General features: G+C 30.5%; 1 protein-coding gene across 1 annotated transcript; it reads left to right on the top strand.

Annotated features, from left to right (window-relative positions):
- Window positions 1–1,744: 1,744 nt before the first annotated feature.
- Window positions 1,745–9,860, top strand: LOC114385327. The gene is made up of 8 exons (XM_028345358.1): window positions 1,745–2,036; window positions 4,119–4,226; window positions 4,317–4,976; window positions 5,918–5,997; window positions 7,584–8,066; window positions 8,170–8,253; window positions 8,366–8,454; window positions 9,326–9,860. Exons 1-8 carry the CDS (start codon window positions 2,030–2,032, stop codon window positions 9,396–9,398), a joined length of 1,584 nt encoding a protein of 527 aa, XP_028201159.1. The 5' UTR covers window positions 1,745–2,029; the 3' UTR covers window positions 9,399–9,860.
- The last annotated feature ends 9,439 nt before the right edge of the window (window positions 9,861–19,299 follow it).

Here is a 19,299-nt window from a genome sequence, read left to right as displayed (position 1 = left end):
TATTTGTTTAAATAAATCATTTTCATTCACATGTAAATATAATGAAACCTTATATGATTACGTCAATACTTGGTTAAAAAAATTAAATGTTTAAACATTATTTAATAAGTATTTTTATTGAAAAAAATAAACCGTTTTCACAAATTTGAAAATTTATAACTTAACGATTTTTCTAAGAAATTTTTTTCTTTTAATTATTTTTTATATAAAAATATTTGTTTATACATATAGAGAAATCCCAAATTTATTATTTTAAAATCATTTTTCAGCAACTTAATTCTAATTATAATTGATTTTAACTATAATATTAATTAATTATTAAAATTTAAACTCTTGCAATTGTCCTAAGCACACTTATCTTGTTAAACCTAATCAAAACTAATCAAGCAAAAGTTTATATATATGTTTTAATGACTGTGTTAGAGAGTGGAATCATTGTTTAGGAGACTAATATACAATTTGTTTTTAGCACTCCTTTTCTTTTAATAACCTTTTTCATGAAAAGTGGTTGGCTCAACTTCTCTTTCTAAGGAGAATACCAATTTTTAAAATGATTGGGTGAAAACTTGAATAATATTATTGTGTTGTTTTGTCATATATTTAACACAAACTAAATAATGATAAGTAACGACAATGATACAATGATGATAATAATGACAACGATAATAATAATTATAATAACATATTGTAATAATAATAATGATATTGTTAATGGTGACAACAATGACTACAATAATAATAATAATAGTAACAATAATAATGACAAAAATAACTATGATAATAAGATGGATGATGTTAAAAAAAAATACTTAATCTTGAAAAAATTATTCTAATTTTTCTATCAGAATTCCTGCATGATAAGACATAAAGCACACCGACAAGGTATGATAAACAATGGATAAGAAAATTAAAGTATGATAAACTAATTTTTCTTAAAATTTAATAATAATAATAATAAATATCTATATATTTAAAACACTTAACTAACACTTATTATATTTTTTATGGATTTATTATATTATTATTATGATACTAAGAAAACAAGACAAGATACTAACAGCATATTTCAGTAAAATAAGATAAACTAGTTTATCATATTCTATCTTACCATCAATTGAATTTTAAATAAGATAGGTATATGAACATTTGTACAATGATAGACATTTGAATTATTCGGCAAAAAAATGATTGCATTTGAATTTACTTCACTTTTTAACTATACATTATAACCTTTTTTTCCCCTATTTTTCGCTCTTTCTTCGTCATCTTTATTTTTTTTCTTTCTACTTTCGCTTTGTTACAATTAAGACATGACTAATGGTGTATTTGAATTATCGTTACATAGCTTCAAAATGTCTGTTTGTTCCTTTTGAAACCCTAATAAGAGAAGAAACAATACATTAATCAGAGATAACTTGAGTTATGTTGGACATAACCGTTTTCCAATTACACACTAACAAGTATAATTTCCATTCTTTATTTAATCATTCTCTTTTCATTTTTCTTTTCAATGTTCACTCATAATATCTCTATATTTTTAAAAAAATCTGACGTACGAGGACGAAAATAACATTAAGATCAAGAATAAAATAACAATAATATTACTACCGTGATTAAGATTAAGATTGTTAGTTACATTTTTTTCTTAATTCTACGATTAAAATTGAGATTAAAATAACATGTATTATTTAAAATGCATTTTACTTTATTTAATGGAGGCAAATCTGATTTATTTATTCATTTATTTTTGAGGAATGCAAAGACTGATTGGAACAAGCAAGCAAGCATTGAACTTGTTTCTTCTCCCTTTGTCTTACCAGAAGCTCCTTTCCTGTTCCTAAGCGGAGTTAGGGGGTCAAATTGAATTCATTTGCAACAAACACCTTTTTGTTAATGTTGTTGCATTCTCTTTTCCTATTGCCGTAAACGGGTCCTGTCCTCGCTTTTCTCACAAGCCACTGAAAAATTTTGCACCTTTCGCCCCAAAACTTTAACAGAGGGGTGTTGTTCACCGCAATTCCTCACCCCAATGGAAGGTATTGTGTTTTCCTCTGCAACTTTGGCCTTATCAGAGATTTGGGTCTTCGATTTTGTGGTTGATTTTTCTCAGATTACTTCAATTTCCATGCTCTGAGATTGATTATTGGAACCCATAATATGAATTTTTGTGTTAGGTTGTTGTAATGGTGGGTATGGCTCCAAGGTCTTCAATTTGGGGTATTTGGGGTCTGAAAAAGTGAGTCAAACTGAAGGGTACCAATGGGGTTTGATTTATTTTTATTCATAATTGAAATTTAGTTTTTGATGTCTTCGTGCATTTTTCTCTTCCACGTTTTCTTTTTCTATGGATTGGAGAAGTTTTTGTTTTTTCTGTCAATAACCATTTACTGCGTTTAGGCTTGGATCTACTTTCCATGTGGAATGTGTGGAATTAGGATTGGTTGTTATTGTTCCTCTTCTTCTTGTTCTTTTATACTTGGTGGTGATTGGCACAAATCGTGGGTTCTCTGTGGAAGACTCTATGAAATTATAAATTCTCTCAAAATTATTCTTTGCTCAGTTGAGATTAGCAAACTCTGAAGAAATAAGGAACTGGTACCGATCAGTTTCATGAAATAAGCTTGGCTGTATCAAACTTGTATCATATGACAAATGGTATTATGCTAGTGGTTGCAAGTCGGGGCAAAATCGTTGTGGGAAGATGACACTAGTGTATAGAAGTAGAATGTATCGATATCTTAGATAATGAACAGATTTTTCTCCAGCGACTTTCTAAATTTTGATTTATTTGGCTTTCCACTTCCCTGATTTTTTTAACTGCACAATACTCACTCTTGGGATTGCTGCTCCCTTCTGTCATATGATGGAGATTGGATTATGATCTAAATATATATTATTTAGTATTTTAATTTTGATTTCATATTTAGGGTAATTAGTTAGTTTGTGTTATCTTTTTGATTTGATTATCATTATCTTATGTTTAGGGGTTTATCTTTATTTTGATGGTCTGTATATAGACCCTCAAAGTGTAGACCTTATGCATGTTTTTGCTATTGAATAATAACAATTTCCTTTTAGAGAGTATGTAGTGTTATCAATGGTGGATGGCGGTACACGGCTGAAGGCCCAAATTCCACCATATAAACACGCCATAGCGGGCCTCCATTCCCAAATTCCCTATGTCGGTTGGCCAAAAAAAAAAACGCCATGGCATTCCGCCATGTCGGCCATAGCGTCGCCATTTAACAACACTGAGAGTATCTGAGTTGAGTTGGAGGAGTACTAGTTCTCTAGGATTTCTTCCCCCTCCCTCGTACCTCATTACCTTGACATGTTAACCTAATCATACAGTTTAAGCTAAACATCTGAATAATCTTTGAGCTTGTTCATTAATCTTCTTTATGTTAAAGATACAGTCTACTTTTTTGGCTCCATGTCACTGTTACTATGCTGATTCTTGACATGTGATAAATTTCTTCTACATTAGACTGGACACTAGTTAGTAGTTACAATAAACTCACAAATTGCAAATCAACAATTGGATGTAAGTAGAGCTTGTATTGTTGCATTGCATTTACTGAGAGCTCAGGGACTTAGTAACTTGGGACCACAAAATTCATTAGCTGTGTTAGTAACTCTTCAGTGATCCTATGGAACAACCTCCTAACCTTTGGACATTGTTACTGAAGGATCTATACTCTATAGTATCCAAGCAGCTCACAAGTTATGCATTCTCCTTTAAACCTCTTTTTTTTTTTAAAAAAAAAAACCTCTTTTTTTTTTTTTAATTGCAAAATCATTTTCTTGTAAATATTTGATCTAAACAATTCACTTTTTAATTCAATATTTAAGGAAAGAAAGTTTCTGTTTCTTATAATTATCAATATTTCACATGAGCAACTTGACTTCAATTGCCCATGCATGCATCCTTTTCCATATTGTCATAACTGTTCAGCACCTCAGCATATAGTTGTATCTTTTGATTCAATAACATTTGTGGATCAATTTGAGAGGTTAATATGAGATAAGATGTTTTTTGATTGTTGTCTTCTTGCATATATTACTGTAATTATTTTTTCCATTCCAAATAAACTTCCTGCATTTCTGTTGGTGTTTAGAATCAAGTGAATTGCAATCAGAAGAAAATAAAGTCTCCAATGAGAAAAATAAGAAAAGAAAGCTGAAAACACCGGCCCAGCTTAAGGCCTTGGAGAATTTTTATAATGGTAAGAATACTTTTTTGTCAGCGGGTGTTAATGCATTTTCCAAGGTGGTAAATTTTAGCAATTTCCTTTTTTTTTTACCTTTGTTTCCAGAGCACAAATACCCCACAGAGGAAATGAAATTAGTACTTGCTGAGGAGTTAGGATTGACAGAAAAGCAAATATCTGGATGGTTTTGCCACAGAAGGTTAAAAGATAAAAGATTGATGAAAGATGAAGCTGTTGCTAATGGGCGACAAGATCGTTCAAGTGGTGTCATCCAAGATCGTGGCAGTGGACTTGGGCAAGATTCATGCGGAAGCAGTAAGCATGCTGATCACAGGTATCTGGATCCTAAGGAGGTTGAGAGCCATGGCCTCTACAATCACGAATTGTCAGTTGCAGATATGACTCATGGATGTAGGAACCGTTATCCTGAAAATGTTAGCGGGGTGGATGACACATCATCTGAGAGCAGCTCATTTTTGCAAGAAAGGTTGTTTTCTCAAGGTCTGGATCCATATGATATGGAGCCTTCTAGACATCTTACACCTAACGGAGCTCTTCCACCCCTAAATCCCAAAGGTGCAGTTAACATGGGACACAAACCATCAGGATATTTGAAAGTGAAGGGCGAGATAGAACATGCTGCTATAACTGCTGTTAAGAAGCAATTAGGAAGGCATTATCTGGAAGATGGTCCACTACTTGGTATAGAATTCGATCTGCTTCCTCCAGGGGCATTTGAATGCCAAACTGCAGATCCAGCTAATGGTAGGTTGCACCATATTCTATTTTCCTACTTTTTAAATGTCTCATTCAGTTTGTTTTGTAAGACTGAAATGTTTTTAAGTGTTCAAATTGAAACAGTGCCATTTTGGGTTAAAGGAATGTGTTGTTACACATCAAATTGTGAAAAAAAGTATATGATGCATTATTCTTTTTTTTGTCATAGGCAGTGAATGCTTAAAGATAGAACTGGGTGTGATAGGGGATGAATTGTTTATGGAACAGTAAATAAGTGTTTCCAATTCCAAATAACCTGCATCATGTTTATATGCTATTCATTGGGATGATTTAGATGCTTTTAAGGAATTTAAGCTGATGCCTTCTTAGTATTGATACTAATAGGGTCAATGACAATCTTATAAGATTATTTTATGGTCTATATTATTAAGAGCACTTGCCAAAGGAGTGTCACTACTCATAAGCTAGTGTTTTAAGGATCTAAGGCTTTGGATATGAATTTTTAGCATTAGAACCAAGTCACCTTAAGAAGTTCACAAAACTTCACAAAACTACAAGGTTTTATTCCCTTGTGTAGATCATTTTACTTCTTTTCTTTTCCTGATGTCTTGCATTTTTATTTGCTTGATTTTTAAATCGCCGACGCACATACATTGAAGAAGTTGCAGTTTTGTTATCCTTAAATTTGGAAAGCTTATTCCTAAAGACCGATGCTGCCTTTTATGGTTCATAACACAGGGCCTTTCTATGTTAATGTGTGCACAATGTGCTATTTTACTTGTTTAGTTCAAGATAGTTGATTTTTGCTCTTTGGATGCTTTACTAGAAATATTTCCTCTTAGCTAAGTTGTGAAGGTTTTGTTTCCTTTCATTAACTCTAGACCATTTTTATAACTGCGTTGAGTCATTTTAAGAGTAGATTGAGAATTGAGATTCTTACCTTTATAATCTAATGTTTGCTATGACAGAACCATACTCTGCTACAAATCCTCTGCTTCTGAATTCTCCAGAAATCTCTGCTGCAAAAAGACAACCCAGTATTAGCTCTGTAAGTGACCTTTCTAATTCATTTTTCATGAGTTTAGCAATGAAATACTGTCTGTTTAAATTATATGACGCATGCTTGAAAGATTGGACAGTGACCTAATTATTTATGTTACAAGCTTATGATGAGAAAAAAGAATTTACTTAAAACTAGCCCTGAAGATGTATCAGAAGATTCAGAACAAAACCCATCTCTGACTTGTTGACTCCCGAATTATTATATTTTTTTTGAAAGGCAAATAGATAATTTTGTTACCAAGACCAATATCAAGCACAAGTCGTGTCCGAATTGGATGAACCATTACTAGAAATTGTCCACAGTAATGTGCTGCTTCTGTAATGCAATTACAAACAGGAAAAAGGATATGATAAAGTTGATTTATATCTGTTGCTTCGCATGTTCACCAAATACCACCACATCCAGTCCTTCAATATTTTCTGTCACACTCCACGAAGCTAAAACTGCAGTTACACAAATGTCCCTCACTGAGATGGGTATAATAATCAACTTTATGATTCCAAACTGAGCTGAAATATATTTCCATGGCGTTCGCTTCTTTTGACATCAGTCTTGCGACTCTCGAAATTTATATGACATTCTTTTATACCATTTCTATTTTAAACAATTGTTTTCAATTGTGTCCCTACCTTTAACTGACCTTTGACAGCACTACAAGTACCTCTTGTTACCAAACCAAAGATCCTGTCACCCACCCCTTACCAGAATTTTCTTTTTAATCTCTCGTTTTTAAGTTTTGGATTTCTTCAAAAGTGGTAGGAAAAGGGGATGCTATCATCTTGCCATTTATATTGGCTTCAGAATATTATGTAGTATAGTTCAAATATGGTACAGTGTTATGGTTTAGGAATCAGTGGTAATGAGAAAGAAATGGATCGGAGTGGTTATTCCCATTACAAGTCACCAGACAGAGTTGGTGTTTGTTGTATTAGGATTACACCAAAATGGAATGAATGGAATAGCTTATTGACAAAAATAATCTTGGATTTGAAAAAGAAAATAATAAATTTTACTTTTAATTTTTTAACAATATAATATTATGCAACATATGAGTTGAATGCACACACAATTTGTGGACAGTTTTTCATTTTGATAAAATAGTTTAAGATAAAATTTGTCAAGACTCGACAAAACAGCAAATGATTCCTTTCTTAGTGGGAATGAGCATATCCTTGGAATGAGATTTCTATCCTAAACAAAGAATGGTGATTCCCCAAGAATGATAAATAAAATGTGGCTAAAATGGAATGTTTATTTTTATTGAGCTAAATGTGACCCTTTTACTTCTTACCTTTACTTAAGAGGAAAGAAAAAAATCAGTGCTAGGGGAAACCTTTCCATTGTTTGAAGTTATTCTGACTGCAAGTTAAATTTTTAAATGGACTAGAAGCTGCGCTTTGCTTTATAAGTATTAACAGTAATTTTATATTTGTTCTTGCTCAATCCTCCTGTAAAATCTTTTCATTGCTGTTGAGCACTTTTAAACTTTTCCTGTTTATAGACATAACAACATTGATTCTGTGATACAGATTTCCCTGCTTTCTCACTCTCTTTTACTTGTGTATTTGCAGAGATATGATTCATATTATACTAAGTTTAGTTCCCAAGATCCGCATATGGAAGGAGCTGACTTTGGTTCCTTGCACGAAACTGATTTCCAGGATAAACAAGATAAGAAAGCGCGTCAGAATATAAAACAAAGGCAACCTTTATACGGTTATACCAATCATTTTCCTGGAAGGAACTCTTTCCCAGATTTGTATGAAGACTCTACTGGAGAAGCATCTGCTTATAATAGCACCAAGAGTCATAGAATGAGCACTAAACATGGTGTTGAGGGGATGCGATCTGATTCTGCTTCTAACCATAGTGATCACTATGAAGAGAAGCTTGCAGTTAAGCAGAAAGGCTTGATGCTGCATGGTTATGATAATATCAATCTAAAGAATATGCAAAGGAGTGAACATGTAAAATCTAAACCTTCTAGTTCAATCCGTAATTCCCGTGTTCCTATGGATACTGAAGAACGGGGGTTATCTGCTAGGATGGCAAAGGTTCATTAATATATTTACACCCTCTGTGTGTTATATTTGTAATGGTCAATTTGTCTTGCTTACAGATGGTTTAAAATGCTTAAATTTTGTGTCAAATGTGCAGGAAGAGATGTTTAAGGGGGACAGGAAAGCAAAAAATACATACTGCAATGTAGATGGAGCAGGGATGCTTTCAAATGAAATTATGGTTGGTTTTTGATATCTAAATTGTCCTTTTGGAATATGATTATTTGATTTCCTTTTGAGCTCATTCCCCTCCTTCCAAGCATGTATATGATGTTGCTTTACTATGTGCTTAGGTTGCAAAACGAGCTAAAGTTGACATGCTTCAACAATACAATGTGAAAAAATCACCTGTTGCTGAGATGGAACAAAGGAAAATTCAGAGGTGGGTATATATGCATGTTTTGTTTTTGTCTCTCATGACCGATCACTCAGGTCCTCAATAGAAAATTTATAGATTTATAAATTTATATAGATTGTGTGCATGTTTATTTAGGTAGCGTTTGACTTAACTTTGTTTTAGGTTTCTCTTTTCTTTAAAAAGAGAAGTTAGGCCAAACATATTTTTTTTAAAAAAAAGCTTTTAAGTATATAAGTAGTTTTTTTAATGATCCTAAACCCATAAGACAAAGTTTATATAGAATAAGCTAATTAGTTTAAGAAGAAAAGAAACCTAAAAAAGCTGGGGCCAAATACAACCTTAGTAGTATTTGTCTTTTGTGTTTAGATTTTTTGTTTTCGGATGAATGTTGCTTGCCTCATGAAAATGGGATAAGGGTTCTTCTATTGCACATATGCTAACAGTAATAATCATGAAGGCAGTTGACAATAATGATTGTTGGAAATCAATGATAATTTTTTATTAGCAGGAAAGATCAAACATTCAAACCTGTAGTGTTATCACCAGTCGTCATGTGTGTTTAGTTTAAAAAAGATTATAATCAAAACACTAGTAAGATTTTGGCTAAAAAGCTTTCTTTGAGTAAAAGAGGATTTCTAAACACCAGGTGCGGCCGAGTTAGGAAATTGAGCTCCATGTGGGTGAACTTTACTTGCAGTGCAATTTAAATTCCCCACTTGAACCACCTCTTGGTCAATGTAAAAGCCTATAGCCTTGCATGGATTAATCCCACACATCATGGTCTTGCCCAATTTACAATTTTCTAGTCTATTTTTGCTTAGAAAGTTTTCAATCAAGTTGTTATGGGATATGTATAGAGGCCTCTTTTCTAATGGCATTTTGTATGATCATGCAGATCTGCTGCAGACTTGCCTTCTAGCTTTAGCGAGGATGAAACTGCTGACACCAATTCCTCACTGGATTATTAAGTGATGTTGATAAATGCTAACAAGTGTGTGGGATTTCTCTAAGCCATTGGGTATGTACAGCCTAAAATGACACATACATTTTCTCTGTAACGTGGGAACCATTGTTTCTGGCAGCAATGGCAGTGACTCGCTCCATTTGCTGTTTTTTGTGCTCACCTATTTGCCTTTGTAAAAAAAAAAAAAAAAAAAGTTCGCCCGGGTTATTTTTTGGATGTAAAATCTCATTTCCTGAAGCTGCTCGTGGTAGGTTTAATGCACAGCTTATATATTTGTCATTTGTCTTTTATTGGTTTAATATGGTAGTGTGTATGGCATCCTAATTTGCTCCAATTTGATCTTTCTTTGGAGAGTTGGCTACTTCTACTTTATGATTTAACAATTCGTTTCATTAGTTTTGTATTGTTTACCCAACACTCATGTCGATCTAGTGAGGATAATATTGATTAGTAGCTGGGATTTTAACTTATTAGTCTCATGGTGCATATTCCCCATACTATGTTTAAATTGACAAATTGATTTTGAATAAAATTGATTTCTTAATCTAGCATATGAAAAAGTATATAATGGGAAAGGTCAATTTCTTAAATGAATCTTCTTAGGAGATGCCTTGATTACTTAGTTTTCTGTTGGGGGATGCCTTGGTTAAAAAAAAAAAAATTATAAAATTGATTATGGTAGAAGTAGAAGTTACTCATATTTACTTCTAACTTTATAATGATTTTTTTGCATTATAATTGATTCTACTATGATTTTGAAAATAATCCAAAACATCCAAAAATTTGATCAAAATCAAGTTGAACCATCACATCATGGTCTACCATGATTTTAGAGATTATCTAAACACATGCTAAGTTATCATTCTGGCTTAACAATAATAGAATTCTTTGTAATGAAAAAAAACTGATGTCTTGTTTCTGAACCTAAAGTAAGCAACCCTTTCTTGGGAGAGCTTAGTCCATTTTATTGGGAAGGAAAACGACACCTAACATATTTTAGATTTATGGTAAATAATTTATATTATTATATAATGTTAATTTTAATTATTGATAATTTCTTTTTTAAAATATTGAAATTTAAGTGAGAATTAAAAATATTGAAAATGATAGATCGAAAGAGATTATAAGTTAAAAGTATTTTTTAGAAATGCTTTTGTTAAAAAAAAGCTAAAAATATTTTCGTTAAATAATAACCAAAAACACTCTTTGCAAATAGCTATTCTAATTTATATATGGTTGGATTAGAAACATGTTTATATCTCATCAGTATTGTTGTGTCTCCAATTTTTTTTTTCCTTCCTTCCTCTTTCTCCTATGATTAAAAAAAAGTCTCACATATGTTTCGAAAATAAAGAATACAAACAAAGGAAACTGTTCCCGGGCTAATATACAGAGAAATCTAAGGGGTTGTTATGCGCATCCAGTATAGTACTGGTACATCCCGTATAACAGCATAATTTCCATTTTGTCCTTCCGTAAAACTGATACGGATTGGGTAATTCATAATTCTTATACGGGTTGATATTCTAATCAACTAAATTAATAAATTAATTATGTTATAAAATAATTAATGTCGTTATATTTAACATTAAAATTTTTAATGTATATTTAATGCGCATGTAAATTTAGATAATAAACTTTGTGACAATTAATTTTGATCTAATAATTAATTTATTTATGTAAATAAAAATTATAGGTTCATTAACATAAATCTTACTAATGTATTTTTTGACCTTATTACAATTAATTTTGATCTAATTTTGACCTTATTATGCATATAAATAGAAACATGTGCATTAAATATACATTAAAAATGTCAGTGTTACATATAGCGACATTAATTATTTTATAACATAATTAGACTATTAGCTCAATTGATTAGAGCGTCAATCCGTATGAGGTTTACGGATTGCCCAATCCGTATCAGTTTTACAAAAGGGCAAAATGAAAATTATGTAAGTTATGCTGGGTGTACAAGCAATTTGCATGGTGCGCATAGCAACATCTAAATCTAACCATTCAATCTCAAGTTGGGACATCCTTTTGCTATTGATTTTGAATTTGGACCTTTCATTCATTAATTAAGTTGTGTTTTTGGTCTATCATATAAAAAAACACAATTCGGAAAGACCTACCAACCTTTTGGCCCAAGCAGGAATGAAACCTGTGACTTTCGCATTATTAGTATGACGCTCTAACCAACTAAGCTAATAGGTCAGTAATGTTATAAAATGATTTTAGTGTTATATATAACGACATTAATTATTTTATAACGTAATTGGTCTATTAGCTCAATTGGTTAGAGTGTCGTGTTAATAATGCGAAAGTCACAGGTTTGATTCCTACTTGGGTCATTAATTTTAGATTAATTAGTAAAACATATTTTTGAAAAAAAAATCGTTTGGGCCACTTACGAATTGTCCGTAGCAAAGCCCACCTTTTGTTAGGGTAGTGGCCCAAGGCAACAAGACTGGTTGTGGTTATGCGGGTGTGGGACGGTGGGTGATGTGGTGCATGCGGAATGCTATTTTATTATGTAAAATGTACAAACGTGTATGTTGTTTTGTGTGAATTGGTTCTTACCTTTTGGATTTTCTTTCCATCAACCACCAAATCACCAAATCCTAGTACAATGAATACCTGACTAGGAAACTGTTAAATGATGTATGCAGTAGTTCGTACCCTGTTCTTTATTTTAGTCATAAAAATAAGATAAGGATGAACTAAATTAATCAATAGGCGCAGAATTGGATACCTAAGTAAGCATGTGACCAGGAGGGCTTTCATCAATCTTAACAAATAAACATGTGTTTTCTACTTTTCTTTTCTACGGTTTTCGCTCATCAAAAGTTTAATTAGTGTAGGGTATTAAACTTTCTAAATCTAACTTGCGATGCTCTTAAATTCAGTTGATAAATTGTATGCCCTACCTTTCTTACATATTAGATATTTAGATGTTTTTTAATGCATCCAAAAACAGGATTGTTTTGAAAATCAAAGAAGGGTACGAAAGGCTAAAATCTTGTGTCGGATTCTTTTTATAGGGTAGCGTTTTGGTAAAACTTTATAATTTATCGTGTACGTATACGTGTGAATGCAAATGGCTAAATCATACATTATTTTTTATGAAAAGGTGTTTCATACTCTTTCTATTGGGTGTTACTATCTAATTAGTTAAGGACTCAACAATTTGTACATTTATGTAATTTCTTACAATCATCAAACTAATTAAATTTACAAACAAATATTAAATTTTCGTAAAATTAATATCCAACATACAGTTTCAAAAACTGAAAGGTATCATGGATATGCCCCAGAGTAGATTCAAGTCAACAACTTCCCATACTCATAACAAAGAAAATCTAGCTTTAATATGAATTTTAACATCATATGGCGCAGATCCTCCATAGGGAAATGGGGATTAATTATGCATGTATGTAACACCATACTATGAATCTGAGCCGAAAACATGAAATTACGCCAAAAGATAGTTTCTCTTTAATAATTGTAGGGCAAGGACCACAGTTAGCCACGCAGAATGGATTGAAAGAGTAACCCCTCACAATAGTCATGCTTAAAAGAAGAGCACTAATGCAAACATTGGGTGAATGATAGGTTCTCTCTCCCATATAGGTCAAAATAGACAAATAAGCTTTTAAAAGGTTTGGTCGACTTCACAAAATAATTGCGAGCTGAAACGTTACTTCAATTTGAAGAATATCTATCTCTACATTACCCCATATTTCAAATAATTAGATATTAATGTCCTTCCTTGGTTAATAGCACCATGTCATGAAAATATAGCTTAACTTATATAATTATATGCTAATAAATTTTGTTATGGTTTAATTATCTTCAGCTTTGCTTTTATCTGAACTTAATTTAATTAACTTCATTTTACAAAAATGTCAAATATTGAGTTTTATTATTGTAAATCTCAATAGTGTTGCTTTATCTTTATTTTTCCTTTCTTGGTTAAGCATTCTGAATATTCTTCAGGAGCAAATGTATTATGTATAAGTAGTGAGTAGCGTTGTCAAAATCAAGTCGTACTATTTGATTCAACAACTAAATTGGTAAATTAGTTAGGAAATGAATTATTAGATTAATTATACAATTGAATCAATGCAAACCGATCTAAATCAAATCTAAACTAGGTTTAATTAGTATTAGGTTAAATTGACATGTAACGGTTTTGCAAAATATGTACTGCAAATTTCTATGATTAAGGTTTAAATTAACTAATAACATGATAATTAATTAGCTTATGTTACATTAACCATTACATTCATAACAATTATATGTTAATAAATTCAAACCCCTACAATAAGTCATATATATTCCTCTACAAACGATAGTATTACTCTTCTTTTGACAAATTCAAGTGACAAAAGTGTGTGGGGGTGTTTACTTACAATAAACACGTACTCTCACATTCAAATCTCTATTATTATTTTGGCAAATAAAAGACTCGTTTAAAACGCACAAGAATTTTAGTGTCACTAACATGCTAGAATATTCTAGATAAATTTTATTTTTGATGCGCAAGTTTCAACTCATTATCAATTTCTCATAACCGATCCTTAAATTAAAGATGTTGGATCAATCCAGAGCTATTATTATGTTTAACATACTACTGTTTGTGACCTAACGTGTGAATATTCGAACCAAAATCAATAAACATGCATATCAAATTTAGCATAGGTAGTGATTCATGGATATATAAATTTTACAGAGGACATGAATTTGAGAAAAGGACTCTTGGAAGTACAATCTTTTTTGTGCGTGAACTTACATGCTCATGTAATCATGTGTCAATTTAATTTATCTCCAGCCAATTCAATACAGCAGGAGAAACAAAGATAAATTTTAAACTATATATTGAATTTTATCATCATGCATACTTTTAAAAAACATTGCAAATTCTATACATAATATCCTTTTCCCACATGATATGAAAGTAACGTAACTATTATGAATTCCAAGGGGGGATTCGATCGAGAGCAAATGAAAGGCTTTTGATATCATGTGGTAAAGGGTGCATGTGTTCCATCACCCTAGCTACAGTGTAAATTCTGTGAATGTGGGACTAAGAGAACTTAGAAAGTGTAGGGCAATTAGGACCACTTGAGGAAAAGAATAGGGGACCATGAATTTCTATGACTTGTGGCTAAGGGCCAACTTTTCCAAAAAAGTGTACCACACTGGACAGTGGTGTTGGTCTCAATCACTAACAAGGGTTGGAAAGACAAGTGCCATGGCCAAAGGGTATCATGGGTGTTTGTGAACTCCAGCCATGGTGCACATGCATGGATTGATTATTAATTTGAAGTTAGTTTTTTACACACACTCTCCCAATGGAATTGGTGGGTTTTTGCATGTCCCCATTTGCTAGATCTTTTTTATTTTGTTACATCACTTTATTTGATTGTGTGTGGAGTTTTATAACTTCACACACATCAACCTCATGAAACAAGCTAGGGTGAAAGCAACCCACAAAATTAATTAATTAATTTGAAAAAATAAAACAAACAGGGTGAGTGAGGCTTATGATAAGAACCCGCTCACTGCGCTTTCAGTGCCTAATTATATATTGCCATAGCTGCAGCCTGCAGTGTGCTCGAGACAGCTTAGTAGATGATTCTGTTAAATCTGATGTATTAACACATTAACGATAGTGTCGTCTCTAAAGAAACCTAAAGCTAATTTTAAGATGGATTTTAAAAAAATTAAAATAGTTTCAATTTATCCGAAATTTAAACTATTTTGGTAAACATGGTATATCTATTCATAATGAGACACTATTCTCTTAAAGGAGCCAATTAATCTCTCCTTAGAGATATATTTTCATATACAAAAACTTAGAAATTGTACGTACTTTTAATCACATGCTCAAGGGTCGTGAATTATTTCAAAGACAAACGAAATATTTGAAAGGTTTGTTGAATTTCTTATAAGATTCAAACAATTAATTAGAATGAGAGTGTCTAAACTCTGAAATATTTTTGTATAGACATAATTGCTTGATTGAAGTAACAATTTATTGTAATAAAATAAATAGAACAAGAACAAATTCTCCATAAATGAATCATTTTACGAGGAATGACTGTCATCAGAGATTTTTCTTGATTTGTTAAAGTTTGTATTCCCTATTAGACCAACCTTTCTTTTTGAAATCAATGTTTTCTCTATTGTAATACTCAACATAGAAAGATTAAAATAGCTCTTGCACATGTTATCTTAACAATATTTATAGTGATTTGTGTTTTTGGATTATCAACAAAAAATAAGAATTGCTCAAGAGGTTGATTATTTTCATTTTCATCGACCACGACTTGCATGACTTTTACTCCTAAAAGTGGAAATTCATAAATGGTTAATGAGGGTTATCAAGTTGGGAGAAAGGTTTGAGTTAGGTGGGTGATTTGCGTGGTATGCATATGTAGCGTCAGTCATATATCGATAAAACTAGCATTAACTACTAATTGTCGACACAACTAATGACAAACTGAATACATACTTTAATAATGTTACTTTAGAGTTTGCCATGTGGTCACTACACCTAACGTCAACAATGATGAAAACACACAACTACTTTGCTTTGAGCTTTGTAACGTTTAATTTGTTGAAAAATCGATGCAAAATTTGACGCCAAGTGTGATTTTGCGTCGACTTTTGCAATTTAGAGTTACACTTGACTAATGTTAAATCATAAATTTCTTGTAATGTTAGATGAAGAGTAATGTTGATATTTTTAAGTATAAGAGGGGGGGGGGGGGGGGGTACTAAGTTTAAGATTGATACCTAGTTATGCCAAGCAATATTTTAAGTGTAGTTTAGGTTCTGACTAGAAAACCAAGGAACCAATTAATGACTATGATCTCTAAAACAACTATGTTTAGAGAGTGTTTTACTGATATTTCTCTAAAATTATAACTATATTTTTTAAAAATATTTTTTACGTGTTTTATTAACTTCACTTATTTCATCTATACGTTTTTAAACTTTCATATTTTTAGCATCTTAATCTTTTTATTTTTTTAACAAATAAAAAATACAATAAAATGTAATAAAGTAAAAAGAAATAAAATTATTTTATTATACACAATTTATTTATTTTATTAAAGCGGGAATATTTTTTGGAGGGAGTTAAAAATATAAGTTTAGAAATTCTTAGTATAGGTCAACCTTAGGAATTGTTTCTCAATATATCCACATAAGCAAAAACAATAACATATTGAAACATCTCAATGCGTTGACAAAAAGAAATCAAAAGTGATTCTCATAGTTACGACAAACAACATGGAAGCATAATAAAATGTGAAAATTGGATTGCGGAAAAGCTATACAAACATTGTATTGCTAATGACAATTAAATGGAGAGAGTCCAGTAACCAAGAGCCTCATTAACTTGTGCCCTAACTTGAGTATATGCAACATGAAACTTGTGGAATCTTGTGTGAATTAGTAAAGACTACCTTACAAGGTTGGTCTGTGATGAGTGGTGCAATGGTGGAATAGTTACAAGAGGAAAAGATGAAGAAAAAAAAACTACTAACATACCCAAGTCTAGGTAATTTAAGTAATGGCATAAGTCCAAAATAAGACTCTAACAATAATGGGTTGATTAAGGAAGCTACTAACGTCCTAACAAAATGAAGTCTTCATATGATAATTGTCACTAATATAGACCCAAGTCTAGGTAAATATTCATGATAAATTAGGATGAAGTTTGAGCGAAATTAAGTGATTTTGAAAAATTAACAAATGAGTTTGTAGAGCCCAAACATAATTAGTGAGACAATGAGAGATTTAAAAAAAAAAGGGATTCACCCGGGCTGTTAGTCATTATTTATTACTTTAACCGTGAATAAATAACTGTAATAAAATGCCACATTTTTTTATAGTGGTCACTGGTCAGTGGACGTTGAGAAGGGAATAAAATAATTCGAATCACTGATTAAGGGTCTTATATGCCTGCTAAATGATAAAGAAAGTAGGAATGTTTTGTGCCGAAAAGAAAAGTAGGAATGTAAAGACAGGAAAGAATTTTAACTAGAAATAACTACATTCAAAAGAGTACATATTTAAACTTTTTTTTATCATTTACTATTTTTTAATTTTATAATAATAAGAATTTAGTAAAAAATGATGGTCATTTATTTTTAATCTATGGAGGGGGACCTTTTTATCCAAATCAAGAAGTAAATTAGTCAATTAAAAAAAAAGGAAGTGAATTAGTCAAGATGCGGACAAATTGATTGGTTGTAGAGAAATTTTAGAGCACCATCACCATAAGGATGAAAAGTATTTAAAAAATGTAACATCTTTACATTTTTTTTTTTAAATTTCATTAATTTAAGTAATTTTCATCTGTCACACCAAAAGTGAGACGTGGGTTTTCGAATTGATAGTTGCATCTCACTATCTCAGATAGATGATGATGTATTAAGTGTTAATTAATGTGTTACCGGTTCATTGTACATGCTTCAGACTTCAGAGGATTTCATAATAAAAACTAAAAATGTTCTTCAGATGATAGATGAACACCGGTGACATGAATAGTAATAATGGTTTTTCTTATTTTAGTCAGAAGTATTTAATTCACCAACACGATTATTTTTAAATTTTATTTTTAATAAATAGCTATATCAACTTTTCAAGAAACTAGCAATTTTTTACACTTTTCTTGAAACTAGCATTAGTTACACGTATTAACGTATATGTATTTTACAATTAAAAATTATACTTATATTTTTTATACATGACGTCTATTATTTTTTTAAAAAAAAACATTAATACTTTCTCTATTTTCATGTAGATTATGCACATAATGTGTAAAAGAATATTTCCTCCCTCCCAAAATAATAATCTGTCATAACTTATTTTACATGTACAAAGAAAAAGTATAATAGATAGAAAAAACAAAAAAAAATTATAAAATTAATCTTATATCATTGTTAATTTTTTTTATAAATTTTATTGTTCACCATTAATATTATAAGATATATAAGTGATAAACTAATAATAAATATTATTTTAAAAAATTAAAATGATAATTATTTTGAGACAAATAATTTAGTTTCACGTGTGTGGCATACTAAATTCTCACCTTATAATTTATGGGAGTAATTTTTTATATTATTTGAATTTTCATATATTTTATTTAGTTTAAATTTTAGTAAATATATATTAGTAGATATGATAATAAATATTTAATATATTTTATAAACACACTTGTGATGAATTTAAAACTTTTAAAATATAATATATAATATTCAATAAATATATTGAATAAATTAATGTGATTTAAATTTATTTATTGGATAATCAATTAAAATTGGACAAACATATGTTTCATAATAGTAAAATATACCTATATAAATTGATTTAAATTGTACCTGTTGCAAATTAAAAAGAAACATAAAAAAATGACTCTTTATTAATTGTATTCACGTAAAAATTACTTTTAAAACAATTGATATATTTTAAAACATACCTATAATAAGATATTTTCTTTTACATGTTAATTTTGATTAACAAAAAATATATCATATCAATTTATACCATTTTAAAAGCTATTATATAAAATTAAAAATATAATAAGTATAAAATTTGAAAATACCAAATTATACAATTCTTATGTATTATAATTGATTTAATTGACTCTATTGAAAATAAAATAAATATAAAATTTACATTAATTAAATTATTTGGAGAGAATGAATATGGAATAACACATAACATGATCCCAAAGAATAAAACCTTCTTTATATATGTGTGTGTTATTAATTGAGAAAATGTAAATTAATCAAATAAGTTAATTTAAAATATAAAAATATTATTTAATTGAATAAATAAGCGAAAAAATTGATTTAAATTAAAGTTTTATTCCAAATGAGTAA

Source organism: Glycine soja, chromosome 14, assembly GCF_004193775.1.
Source record: "Glycine soja cultivar W05 chromosome 14, ASM419377v2, whole genome shotgun sequence".
Classification (NCBI taxonomy): domain Eukaryota; kingdom Viridiplantae; phylum Streptophyta; class Magnoliopsida; order Fabales; family Fabaceae; genus Glycine; species Glycine soja.
The sequence above is the reverse complement of the archived record's forward strand: the minus strand, read 5'-3'. Positions and strand labels throughout refer to the sequence as shown.